Source organism: Littorina saxatilis, linkage group LG9 (genome assembly GCF_037325665.1).
Source record: "Littorina saxatilis isolate snail1 linkage group LG9, US_GU_Lsax_2.0, whole genome shotgun sequence".
Lineage (NCBI taxonomy): Eukaryota > Metazoa > Mollusca > Gastropoda > Littorinimorpha > Littorinidae > Littorina > Littorina saxatilis.
This window is the reverse complement of record NC_090253.1, coordinates 8,693,954-8,706,920: the sequence shown is the minus strand read 5'-3', so window position 1 is coordinate 8,706,920 and position 12,967 is coordinate 8,693,954. Positions and strand designations below refer to the sequence as shown.

The 12,967-nt window shown below is 42.9% G+C and overlaps 2 protein-coding genes across 5 annotated transcripts in view; one reads left to right on the top strand and one right to left on the bottom strand.

Annotated features, from left to right (window-relative positions):
• LOC138975223 (lysosomal phospholipase A and acyltransferase-like) overlaps nucleotides 1-12,967 on the bottom strand; it is a 204,536-nt gene that overhangs the window by 75,225 nt on the left and 116,344 nt on the right. The window lies entirely within an intron of this gene.
• The window catches only part of LOC138975217 (ubiquitin-protein ligase E3B-like), a 46,184-nt gene that overhangs the window by 26,558 nt on the left and 6,659 nt on the right, over nucleotides 1-12,967 (top strand). For 2 of the 4 annotated variants that reach the window (XM_070347867.1, XM_070347869.1), the window contains 10 exons: nucleotides 1,729-1,847; nucleotides 5,348-5,462; nucleotides 5,722-5,860; nucleotides 6,237-6,356; nucleotides 6,751-6,828; nucleotides 7,517-7,615; nucleotides 9,189-9,296; nucleotides 9,663-9,800; nucleotides 11,121-11,245; nucleotides 12,676-12,858. In XM_070347867.1, the coding sequence (XP_070203968.1) occupies nucleotides 1,729-1,847; nucleotides 5,348-5,462; nucleotides 5,722-5,860; nucleotides 6,237-6,356; nucleotides 6,751-6,828; nucleotides 7,517-7,615; nucleotides 9,189-9,296; nucleotides 9,663-9,800; nucleotides 11,121-11,245; nucleotides 12,676-12,858 (1,224 nt within the window). The remainder of the gene's footprint in view (nucleotides 1-1,728; nucleotides 1,848-5,347; nucleotides 5,463-5,721; nucleotides 5,861-6,236; nucleotides 6,357-6,750; nucleotides 6,829-7,516; nucleotides 7,616-9,188; nucleotides 9,297-9,662; nucleotides 9,801-11,120; nucleotides 11,246-12,675; nucleotides 12,859-12,967) is intronic. The other 2 variants (XM_070347870.1, XM_070347868.1) reach the window with 1 other exon arrangement.

Below are 12,967 nucleotides of genomic sequence, written 5' to 3'. Positions count from 1 at the left end.
GGGGGGGGCATCTTCTCCCTCCTCACCCTCTTTTGTAAGACTGCCAGCCACCTCATCACGTATGTCGCCACGTTTGATTGTGTGTTGGTTTTTTGTTTTATTTTGGTAGTTTTTGTGTGTGTGTGTGGTTTTTTTTTTTTGGGGGGGGGGAGGGTTGGGGGGGGGGAGGGTTGTTCCCAAGTTCCGTTCCTTGTCAGAATATAGGTGGGGGGTCTGGTACTGTTGTTGGAATTTAGATCCAGCTTGTTGAAGCGCTCTCACACCACCCGTCTTAACATTGACATTGGTTCTGCTGTCAGACTTAGCCATCTTCACACACACTCCAGGGAGGTACATCGGCTTGAATGTGTGCATGGTTTGATTGGCAAGCGATTATGATGATGGGGTCTATTGGGTTTCTTGTGACTTGGTAACTCCTTCTACTCTCTATTTCTTTCTCCTAAAGTGGACAGAGGATCAGTGGGTCAGAGGGTCAGAGGATCAGTGGGTCAGACACCAGGGCCAAGGTGCACGAGAAAGTCACCAACCGGTCGGGAGCCATTCGCAGTGTCGGATTGGTTGAAATTGAGATGTGTTGTGATTTCAACGAATCCGACCTCAGGGTTTGTTCTCTCCCGTTTGGGTGGCACCCACTTTCGGTTTGTGCCCCTCAGGCCAGCACTCATTGCTGGACATGTTGTATATTTGTACTCTCTGGTCTCCAGCACTCTAAACGCCATGGAGATGTAGGTACAGCAGCAGATCTTCTCCATCATATCAGACATGTTGTATATATGTGTTGTCTGGTCTCCATCATATCAGACATGTTGTATATTTGTGTTGTCTGGTCTCCATCATATCAGACATGTTGTATATTTGTGTTGTCTGGTCTCCATTATATCAGACATGTTGTATATTTGTGTTGTCTGGTCTCCATCATATCAGACATGTTGTATATTTGTGTTGTCTGGTCTCCATCATATCAGACATGTTGTATATTTGTGTTGTCTGGTCTCCATCATATCAGACATGTTGTATATTTGTGTTGTCTGGTCTCCATCATATCAGACATGTTGTATATTTGTGTTGTCTGGTCTCCATCATATCAGACATGTTGTATATTTGTGTTGTCTGGTCTCCATCATATCAGACATGTTGTATATTTGTGTTGTCTGGTCTCCATCATATCAGACATGTTGTATATATGTGTTGTCTGGTCTCCATCATATCAGACATGTTGTATATTTGTGTTGTCTGGTCTCCATCATATCAGACATGTTGTATATATGTGTTGTCTGGTCTCCATCATATCAGACATGTTGTATATTTGTGTTGTCTGGTCTCCATCATATCAGACATGTTGTATATTTGTGTTGTCTGGTCTCCATCATATCAGACATGTTGTATATTTGTGTTGTCTGGTCTCCATCATATCAGACATGTTGTATATTTGTGTTGTCTGGTCTCCATCATATCAGACATGTTGTATATTTGTGTTGTCTGGTCTCCATCATATCAGACATGTTGTATATTTGTGTTGTCTGGTCTCCATCATATCAGACATGTTGTATATTTGTGTTGTCTGGTCTCCATCATATCAGACATGTTGTATATTTGTGTTGTCTGGTCTCCATCATATCAGACATGTTGTATATTTGTGTTGTCTGGTCTCCATCATATCAGACATGTTGTATATTTGTGTTGTCTAGTCTCCATCATATCAGACATGTTGTATATTTGTGTTGTCAGCACTCTGGACGACATGGAGATGTACGAGCAGCAGCAGATCTTCTCCATGCACGACTACCTCAAGATGAGCGAGTTCCTCAACTTCTTCGTCGTCAGGGTCATCTGGAACTCTCTCATTGGTAATACCAGCTTCCTTTCCACCTTTTTTCTGTTTTCCATAGTACTTCTCTGTTTGCAAGTACCGTATACTACATTGGGTGTGCACGTTAAAGATCCCACGATTGACAAAAGGGTCTTTCCTGGCAAAATTGCTTAGGCACAGTTAATAATTGTCTACCATACCCGTGTGACTTGGAATAAGGCCGTGAAAGGTAAATATGCGCCGACATGGCTGCAATCTACTGGCCGTATAAAATTTCATCTCACACGGCATCACTGCAGAGCGCCTAGAACTGTACCCACGGAATATGCGCGATATAAGCTTCATTGATTGATTGATTGATTTTACGGCCTACAAGGCGCATCTGTTTTATTTCACCTGTACCCCTGCTGCTTTTTCGCCGCCAGTCGCTTATCTGTGGCCAAAGGTAAAAAAAAAAAAAATCTCAAGACTTAGATAAGCACAAACATGTCCATGATTTACTATTGTATGTATCAGCTGCTGTTGTTTTGCAATTTTCTTCATTTGTTCGCCCACTGAATAGATCCGTATATGAATTACATGCGATTGAAACATTTCTTTTCTCTCTGTTTTCACACCCTAAATCGTTTTTTGATTGAAGACTTTTGTGAGTCTTTTCCGGGAGGGGTGAGGTTGGTGCGTCTAATGTGAAGTACAGCCTTGTGGGCCGTAAAATACTGTAATGTTTAAGTCAATAGTGTTACAGTGGAACCCTCGTCCTCCTTTTTAAAGCACCCAAAATCTTAGAAGAGAAGGAGTACAAATGCTGCCCTCACCAGACAGTTACAGACCTGATGAACAGAGCATCTGAGAAAACAGAGTCTTAATCGCGTAAGGCGAAATTACTACATTTAGTCAAGCTGTGGAACTCACAGAATGAAACTGAACGCACTGCATTTTTTTCACAATGACAGTAGTCCGCCGCTCGTGCAAAACGCAGTGAAACTGACAAGCCTGTTTAGCGCGGTAGTGGTTTCGCTGTGCTGCATAGTACTCTTTTCTGTACCTCTCTTCGTTTTAACTTTCTGAGCGTGTTTTTAATCCAAACATATCATATCTATATGTTTTTGGAATGAGGAACCGACAAGGAATAAGATAAAATTGTTTTTAAATCGATTTCGGAAATTTAATTTTGATCATAGTTTTTATATTTTTAATTTTCAGAGCTTGTTTTTAATCCAAATATAACATATGTATATGTTTTTGAAATCAAGAATTGATGAAGAATAAGATGAACGTAATTTTGGATCGTTTTATTTAAAAAAAAAAGAAATTACAATTTTCAGATTTTTATTGACCAAAGTCATTAATTAATTTGTAAGCCACCAAACTGAAATGCAATACCGAAATCCGGCCTTCGTCGAAGATTGCTTGGCCAAAATGTCAATCAAATTGATTGTAAAATAAGAGTACAGCAGTCCCTCTCATGAACGGACACCCTTGGGCCATAGCAAAACTGTCCGTACATTGCAGGTGTCCGGTCACGGGAGGGGTGACCACACCACCCCCTCCCCCATACACTCACACAGAGACACACAAACAACAGGATTGAGTCTATGCTAATCACTTCTTGTGGCTACTAAACAATAACAACAAACTCCTAAAACTTCTTTAAACATTCTGTAAAAATTATTTGTATGAAAAGTGTTGAAAAAAAGAGATCAAATAAATCCTCAAGGCAGTGAACACACTCATCATGCACTGACATACGAAAGCAGCCACACAAACACAGAACAGAGGAGCGTGTGCAGATGCTTTGCAAGAATAAGCTTGAAAACCAGTTTGAATAAATAGCAGCAGATAGAGCTGCATGTCATAATCATGTAATTTATGTTCTTCTTGTCTGGCTTTATTGACTGCATGCTGATCATGTGGCATGGCAGTGACTTTTCACTCTTCAGTCGGAAATACACTGTACATAACACAGCTCCCACTCCCCTCCTATCCCAAGCCGTGACAACTGATGCTTGGAAATTGTGTGGAAGAGTACACCTCTCTATTTTTCTCCAATGCTCTTCCTGCTGACATGTAGTGACACCAGACACCCCACAGAGTTTAGCCAGCTACCCCTCCACCCCCCACCCCCCCTCTCTCACTCCCTCCAGCCATGTACTGTTTGGGGCTGTGGGCAGAGAGGCCAGCTGCACTGTTCACTCAGAGCAAAACCAGTTGACTGTGTCGTAACTTTTGACAAAGCAAGACAACTGAAGGGTTGACAGATTAGGCAACCGATTCACTGGTCAAGGCTGAGGGGAAACAAGAGTATCTTGTCAATGAAAGAGGTTACACACAGGATGCTGAGAACTGTGGCCGGGTTTTCACTCTCTTTCGCTCAGGACCTTCATCGACTGTGTGTACTCCACTCCTGACCAAAACTACCCCCCCCCCCCTCCCCCCTTCTGATGGGTACACGTGCACTCAAGTTATCAGTGGTGACTGTCATCACGCCATTGCGGCTGTGATCTTTGTACCAAGAGCCGGACTGCTCTGTTATCGATTTTGTTGTGGTGAAAATTTGAGGATGGTCTGTCCGTACATTGGAGGTATGACTTGCTGTTGGGACCGAAAATGAGTGTCCGCGTCCACGTTTTGCAGGTGTCCGTTTAAGGGGGGGCAAATATAGAAGGAAAACACTCCGTGCCGAGCAAATGTGTCCGTACATGTCAGGTGTCCGCTCACGCCGGGGGCCGTACATTGCAGGGACTGCTGTATGACAGTGCCGCCTCAACTTTTACAAAAAGCCGGATATGACGTCATCAAAGACATTTATCGAAAAAATGAAAAAAACGTCTGGGGATATCATACCCAGGAACTCTCATGTCAAATTTCATAAAGATCGGTCCAGTAGTTTACTCTGAATCGCTCTACACACACACACAGACAGACAGACACACACACACACATACACTACGACCCTCGTCTTGATTCCCCCTCTATGTTAAAAAATTTAGTCAAAACTTGACTAAATGTAAAAAGGATGCAGTCTTAAATCAGGGGTTCTTTGATGGGGGAGGGGAGGGGGGGGGGGGGGGTTCCACTGTTGTGCTCTAAAATGGAGAAATTCCTGTGTCTTGCATGCAGAGAAGGTTTACAGCGTCAGTTTAGCAAATGTCTTGGAAACACACAGATGCCTAGTTTGCACACCTTCCAAGATGGTGTTACGCTGCCAACCGGGCAATTAAAAACCTGTGCAGCATGCAAAAGTCAAATCATGAGGTGACAGAGAGTTTAAAGCTTAAGAATGCAGAAAAAGTAGGAGTACGTGTGGGTGGATGTGTGTGTGTGTGTGTGTTCCCCATCTTCCTGTCATAGTTGGTTAACATTACATTTGATACTTTTGACGTGGTTAACATAAGTTTGATGTTTCCAACTTGTTTAATATTTTATTTGGTATTTCTAACTTGGTTAACCTTTCATTTGGTATTTTTAAGTTGAAAAACATTTCATTCGATATTTCTAACTTGGTTAGCATTTCATTTGGTATTTCTAATTCTTCAGACATCCAGGTGGCTCCAAGCAGCGATGTCTTTAATTCAGCCTTGACCTTGCTGATCATTCTCCACGAGCGTGACGCCCGACGCAGCTTCGCTCCCCTTGAACACTGGCTAGTCAGGTGAGTGCTCTCCCTTCATGCTCTCTTGTCGTCTGCTACAAAACGTTGTTAATTGTGTGTGGTCACATGGGTGTGTGTTATGTGTTTAGCTGACCTGGGAACCCATACGATTTTGTTGTATGTTGTACACATGATTGTCTAGAATACGATCAGTACAGTTAATGGGAAAAAATATTACGAGAAAAAACAACCAGTGTTTTGACACATGATCACAGTTTTTGTCAAGTGAAGTTCAGTTTTTTGCTGCTGTTTGTTCCAGAGATGTGAAGCCGTCTCATTTTGCTGCTGTTTGTTCCAGAGATGTGAAGCCGTCTCATTTTGTGAGCGAGTTGGAGCACGGGAAGAAGGCAGCGCAGTTCTTGATGCAGCATGTTCCACACATCATTCCATTTGGCGAGGTCTGTCTGTCGGTTGGTCTGTCTGTCTGTCTGTCTGTCTGTCTGTCAGTCTGTCGGTTGGTCGGTCTGTCTGTCGGTTGGTCGGTCTGTCTGTCTGTCTGTCGGTTGGTCTGTCTGTCTGTCTGTCGGTCGGTCTGTCTGTCTGTCTGTCTGACTGCCTGTCTCTCTTCTCTGTCTCTCTTCTCTGTCTCTCTGTCTCTCTGTCTGTCGGTCTGTGTCATTAGAAGCAGGTGTATTGAATTTAAATTACGCATGTATGTCGGGGGGGGGGGAAGGGAGGTGTCTTAAAAAGGGGGTTCCACTGTGATTCATTACTCATGGTGAGTCATATAAGTTGCTTTTCTTGTTGAAGATTCCTTGTGGTGTTGTGTTTCAGAGGGTAATGCTGTTCCGCAAGAATGTGATGAAGGAAAAAGAGGCGCTGGGCCTGACGGAGTCTGTCTGTGTCTCCCCCCAGTCCACGCTCATCACCGTGCACCGCAGTCGCATCGTGGAGGTCAGTCGCCTTATTCTAATTTCATAGACCTTGACATGTTTGTATGTTTGTATTTCTGTGTCTCCCCCCAGTCCACTCTCATCACCGTGCACCGCAGTTGTATCGTTGAGGTCAGTCTTCTGCTTCGTCTTAAACCTCTATCCTTGTAAAATAAAGTTATAGCATCATCATCATCTGCGTTCATGGGCGGTGCAGCTCCCACAGGCTTTTTTGTGCATAGCTGATTTTTCCCCAACGCCATTTTCCTCTCTTGCAGTATGTCTGTCTGTGTGCTTTTGTCTCTGTGTAGACATTTTGTTTCATTATTAAATTATTAAATTGAATTGATTTGAATTGAATGAGCAAGAAGCAATGCATGGTGTGTAACGCTCTGTGTGTGTTGTGTGTTCCCCAGGACGGGTATCGTCAGCTGGCCACGCTGCCGCCAAGGGCACTGAAGGGAGTTATACGCGTTAAGTTCATCAATGAACAGGTTAGTTTATTTATTTTAATCAACGAACAGGTTAGGTTATGTCCATTCACCAGCCTTTGTTGAACTGATCTGGAGTGTAATCTGAGAAATGCCATAAAACATCAAGAGTTAAGGTTTATGTCCATATTTTGCAATCATTCAAAACCTCACTCAAAACACACCTCTTCCCTCACTAGTCTGTTTATGACCACCCATCCCCCTCTCCTGGTGGTCCTTAATCTGTCTCCTTCTCTCTCCTTCTTCTTCCCTTTCCAGCTCTATTCTTCTTCTCTCAACTAACTTTATGTATCCAATAATTTATTTATTTATTTATGACTGTTTTTCCGTCTTCAGAATGCATGTGCCTGTAGTTGGTATGAGTGAGTGCGTCGCGTTCTCGCTGTGCGTCTGTCTGCGAGTGTATGAGTCCGAGTGTCTTGGTCCTTGTCGATTTGTGTTTTGTATAATGTTCACTGTGTATTGTATATTTTGTAAGCGCCTAGGGCTATATTTAGATTAGGCGCACAAAATGTTCATAATAATAATAATAATAATAATAATAATAATAATAATAATATCTAAGCAATCGCATTCTTATATTGAAGGGATACATGCCAGGTATTTTTGTGTTTCTGTAACCCTCTGCACTATGACCTGTTTTCAGTTTTTCGTGCCACCTCTGTAATAACAAAACACGCATGTGTTGCAGGGTCTGGACGAGGCTGGCATTGACCAGGACGGCGTCTTCAAGGAATTCCTAGAGGAGACCATCACCAAAGTCTTCGACCCTGGGCTTAACCTATTCAAGGTCACAAAATACACTGTGTACTTTTTAAATGGGTTTGGGTGTGGGGTGGGGGGGAGTGAGAATGGCTTTAAAAAGAATTAGATTTTTTTGTAGAAAAGTAAGTAAATCACTGGGAGTTTTATTTATAACAAATAAAACAAAACATTCAGTAGAAATTCTAACTATCAGACTCTAAAGTAGAAGAACAAGATACAAGAGACAAATGATAAATAGATGATCACTGTGATTTATCTGTGGATGTTGCTTCTTCTAAGACAACAGGGAGCAAAACAAATTTTGTTCAGGTGAAAAGTAAATATGCTATGCACATGATTCTGCAAGTTTCATGGAAGGGGGAGGGGAGGTGGGGGGGGGGGGGGGGGCTGGTACATCAACACTTAACTCGGTAGTGGGGATGGGTATGGGCAGACCTGTTTACCCTTACGATTTTGGCGTAATTTATTACGATTTTCTGCAAAAAATACGCCATTCCGCTATCCGTGTCAAGACTACGATTTTCATTTTAAAAAAAAAAGTTAAAAAAAAAAAAAATATTTTTTTTATTTTTATTAATTCATATGTTTGGCATTGGTTTTTTTCAATGGTAAAATGGGGTGAAAAAGCACATGACTGACCAGAGATCATGTCTGTCTGATGAGACGCTGGAGAGCCTTCTAGTGGTGAAGTCTCGCCCTCACTCATGCGGCAAGCGCACGCTTGACACACTGAAAAAGGCCTACTACGAGCAAAAGAACAAGAATCAGTGATGCATGTGCTTTTGATGTGATCTTCTTTTAAATTATGATGACTACAAAAACTGACTGATGTGTTTTGTTTGTGAATGATGGATATAGGTGCATGATTGCGTTTCGCAGACACAGTTGTCATGTGCGTTGTAATTGGCGACAAATGCTGGATGATTAATATTTTTGTGTCAGGATTACTATTTTTGGGGCTGAGCATTACTCCAAAACACTTATGGGGGTAAACAGGTCTGGTATGGGTCAATTTTTGATGCAGAATCGGAGACAGTATCCATGTCCAACCACTATATCACCGCTGTTGCACATACATGTACTTTAAAAAATCTCAGTCATTATGCTAGAAGTGCAGGTGGCTGTTTACACCTAAACACACACACACACTGATGGATAGCGCGACTCTTGTTGCTGCTAGATTTCGTATAAGAAGTGTGAGAAGTGAACAGAATGCATGAATTTCAAAAATAACTGTCGGGTGTGTATGGGTTGTGAAAGTGAATACCCTTGCTTTTACTGGGACAAACAATTCACAAGCCAATCACAAGCGAGGTGTGTGTCGGAAACATGTGGACAAGGAGCATGTGTGGATTTATTTGTCCTTTATTTCCCAGCAAAGAAATAATACAAAAATGTAAGTGTGTGCGTTACTGCTAAAAATAATGTAAACGTGGGTGGTAGAGGTAAAAGTAATGTAAGTGTGTTGTGTTACTGGTAAAAGTAATGTAAACATGGGTGGTACAGGTAAAAGTAATGTAAGTGTGTTGTGTTACTGGTAAAAGTAATGTAAACATGGGTGGTACAGGTAAAAGTAATTTAAGTGTGTTGTGTTACAGGTGACGTCGGAGCAGAAGCTGTACCCATCCTCCACGTCCTACATCCAGGAGAACCACCTGGCGCTCTTCGAGTTCGTCGGCAAGATGCTGGGCAAGGCCGTCTATGAGGTCAGTGTCAGATAGGATCACGGATGAATAGTGAGATGGGGTCATTGTTGAATTCAAGAGATAGAGTCATGGATGAATAGTGAGATGGGGTCATTGTTGAATTTAAGAGATAGTCATGGATGAATAGTGAGATGGGGCCATTGTTGAATTTAAGAGATAGGGTCATGGATGAATAGTGAGATGGGGTCATTGTTGAATTTGGGTCATTGTTGAATTTATGAGATAGGGTGAGGTACATGAATTGTTTTGTTTTCTAAAAACAGAAAGTGGTACCATATTTGCTGCTACCAAGTTCATCTTTGCAAATGTATACATATTTCAAGTTTTGTAAACACTATGTATGACGGCCAATCACTGTGTGTGCAGGGCATAGTGGTGGACGTTCCCTTCGCTCCGTTCTTCCTGACACAGATGTTGGGTCACCAGCAGTCCTCCACCTACAGTTCTTTGGATGAGCTGCCGTCCCTAGACGCTGACCTGGCCAAGAGTCTCTGCTATATCAAGGTTTGAACACTTCGCTTTGCTTTGTGCAGGGCTAACACCTTTCCGGTTCTCACGGGTGTGGTTGGTGGATGGAGGCAAAATGTGTATTCTTTTATCATTTATTAACATACATTTTGGTACCAGGAAAGGCTGTTCTTTGCCTCTACAAGATAAAAAAAAAAAAGAAGAAAAAAAGCCTCAGCTTCTGGGGGCGTTGCCGCCAAAAAACCCTAGTGGGCCGTTGGCACTGCCGCCATGGACCCTGGTCTTTCAGGTTTTTTAGTTTTTGTGTGTGTTAGCCCTGTTTGTGTGTGTGTCTGTGTGTGTGTCTGTGTGTGTGTCTGTGTGTGTGTCTGTGTGTGTACAGTTCTCCAGATATTAATAATGCTGCGTCACAAAATTTAAAGTCCTGCCATATTTTGATACCTTTCTGACAGCTTCTTTTCCAAACTTAGATTGCCGATTCAGTACCGCTGGCCTGCTCTCTGTATTCAGTACTGCTGGCCTGCTCTCTGTATTCAGTACCACTGGCCTACTCTCTGTATTCAGTACCACTGGCCTACTCTCTGTATTCAGTACCACTGGCCTACTCTCTGTATTCAGTACTGCTGGCCTACTCTCTGTATTCAGTACTGCTGGCCTACTCTCTGTATTCAGTACCACTGGCCTACTCTCTGTATTCAGTACCACTGGCCTGCTCTCTGTATTCAGTACTGCTGGCCTACTCTCTGTATTCAGTACCGCTGGCCTACTCTCTGTATTCAGTACTGCTGGCCTACTCTCTGTATTCAGTACCACTGGCCTACTCTCTGTATTCAGTACCACTGGCCTACTCTCTGTATTCAGTACTGCTGGCCTACTCTCTGTATTCAGTACCACTGGCCTACTCTCTGTATTCAGTACCACTGGCCTACTCTCTGTATTCAGTACTGCTGGCCTTCTCTCTGTATTCAGTACCACTGGCCTACTCTCTGTATTCAGTACTGCTGGACTACTCTCTGTATTCAGTACCACTGGCCTACTCTCTGTATTCAGTACTGCTGGCCTACTCTCTGTATTCAGTACTGCTGGCCTACTCTCTGTATTCAGTACCACTGGCCTACTCTCTGTATTCAGTACCACTGGCCTACTCTCTGTATTCAGTACCGCTGGCCTACTCTCTGTATTCAGTACCGCTGGCCTGCTCTCTGTATTCAGTACTGCTGGCCTACTCTCTGTATTCAGTACCACTGGCCTACTCTCTGTATTCAGTACCGCTGGCTTGTAATTTTACTGCTGTTTCATTGTCAGAAGCAGACTTGGTTACTTTCATTTGACTAACTGACCAACTCTTATTTGCAGCATTACGAGGGAGACGTAGGTGACCTTGAGCTGACCTTCTCCTGTGACGAGGACTGCATGGGCAAGCTGGAGACACACGAGCTGGTCACTGGAGGTCGCGCCATCCCCGTCACCAATGAGAATAAGTAGGGAAAATAAAAATTGGCAATAACATGATTAGGCCAACAAAAAAAATAGGTGTGGTTACGGTAACGTAGCCAAAAAAATAGGGTAGGAAGGTAGGCAATCACTTTTTTTTTGTAAAACTTTTTTTTCTAATGTGTACAAATTAAACCTACTTGACAGGGAAATAAGTGTGCGACTCGGGCGCTTTCGCTTTCATTGCGTTTTCTGCACTCGTTTTCTTGTTTTTTTGTGGGTTTTTTTGACAAATGTAATAAAAAATTATAGGGTCGGCCCCTAAAAATAGGCTAACCACACCTATTTTTTTTTTTAGGCCTTAAGCCCTATTTAAGGTTCATGATCCCACTCCGTGAATCACAAACGTTCACTCCTCTTTACGTATGCGACGTCACCTCCAAGGGGTTCATTTGGTACTGTGCCAAGAAATGATCCGTAAATGTCGTAAGAAGAAACTGAAGAGTATAGGGAACTGACAGATGCCTCAGGGTGCAGAAAAACCTACATGCTTTGAGGTTATAATGGGGAATATCCACATAAGTTTTTTGTATATATATATCATGTGTTTTTGCCCCAAGCCATTTTAAAGAGCTTCAAGCTGTTGATAAGCGCTATATAAAAATGAATGTTTATTACATTTAAACAAAAAGCGGACACACCAGTAGCCAGGTTAGGTACTTGTTTTATCAATATTTTGGCAGCAACAAACTGCCTTCTTCCATTTTATTGAGTCACTTGAGAAAAAGTGACTCTATGTAATCGGTCAGTGTTAGTCTGTCCGGACGGCCGCCGGCCGGCCGACCGGCCGGCCGGCCGTAGACACCACCTTAACGTTGGACTTTTCTCGGAAACTATCAAAGCGATCGGGCTCATATTTTGTTTAGTCGTGACCTCCAATGACCTCTACACTTTAACGATGGTTTCGTTGACCTTTGACCTTTTTCAAGGTCACAGGTCAGCGTCAAAGGAAAAATTAGACATTTTATATCTTTGACAAAGTTCATCGGATGTGATTGAAACTTTGTAGGATTATTCTTTACATCAAAGTATTTACATCTGTAGCCTTTTACGAACGTTATCAGAAAAACAAGGGAGATAACTAGCCTTTTCTGTTCGGCAACACACAACTTAACGTTGGGCTTTTCTCGGAAACTATAAAAGTGACCGGGCTCAAATTTTATGTGAACGTGACTCATTGTGTTGTGAATAGCAATTTCTTCCTGTCCATCTGATGCCTCATATAATATTCAGAACTGCGAAAGTGACTCGATCGAGCGTTTGCTCTTCTTGTTACATTGTATTATTATTCCCTTGCCAGATTAATTCATTTTAGTACGTTAATGTTTATTACATTGTATTATCATTCCCTTGCCAGATAGATTAATTTTATTACATTAATGTGTATTACATTGTATCATTGTTCCCTTGTCGGCAGGATCCGCTACGTGCACCTGATGGCTCACTTCCGCATGTTCCGTCAAATCAAGGACCAGGCGCTGGCCTTCATCCGAGGCTTCAAGGCCGTGGTGCACCCCGACTGGCTCTGCATGTTCTCTGCCCCGGAGCTGCAGAAACTCACCTCGGGCGACAGCAGTGCTCTCGACATCGAGGACCTCAGGTACAGTGGAACCACCCTTTTAACCTTTAGCACGCCAGCGGCGACTTTCATCGCCCAGCCATTCTCCCCCCTTTGCCAGCCAGCGGCGATTTGCGTCGCCAGCGCTAGG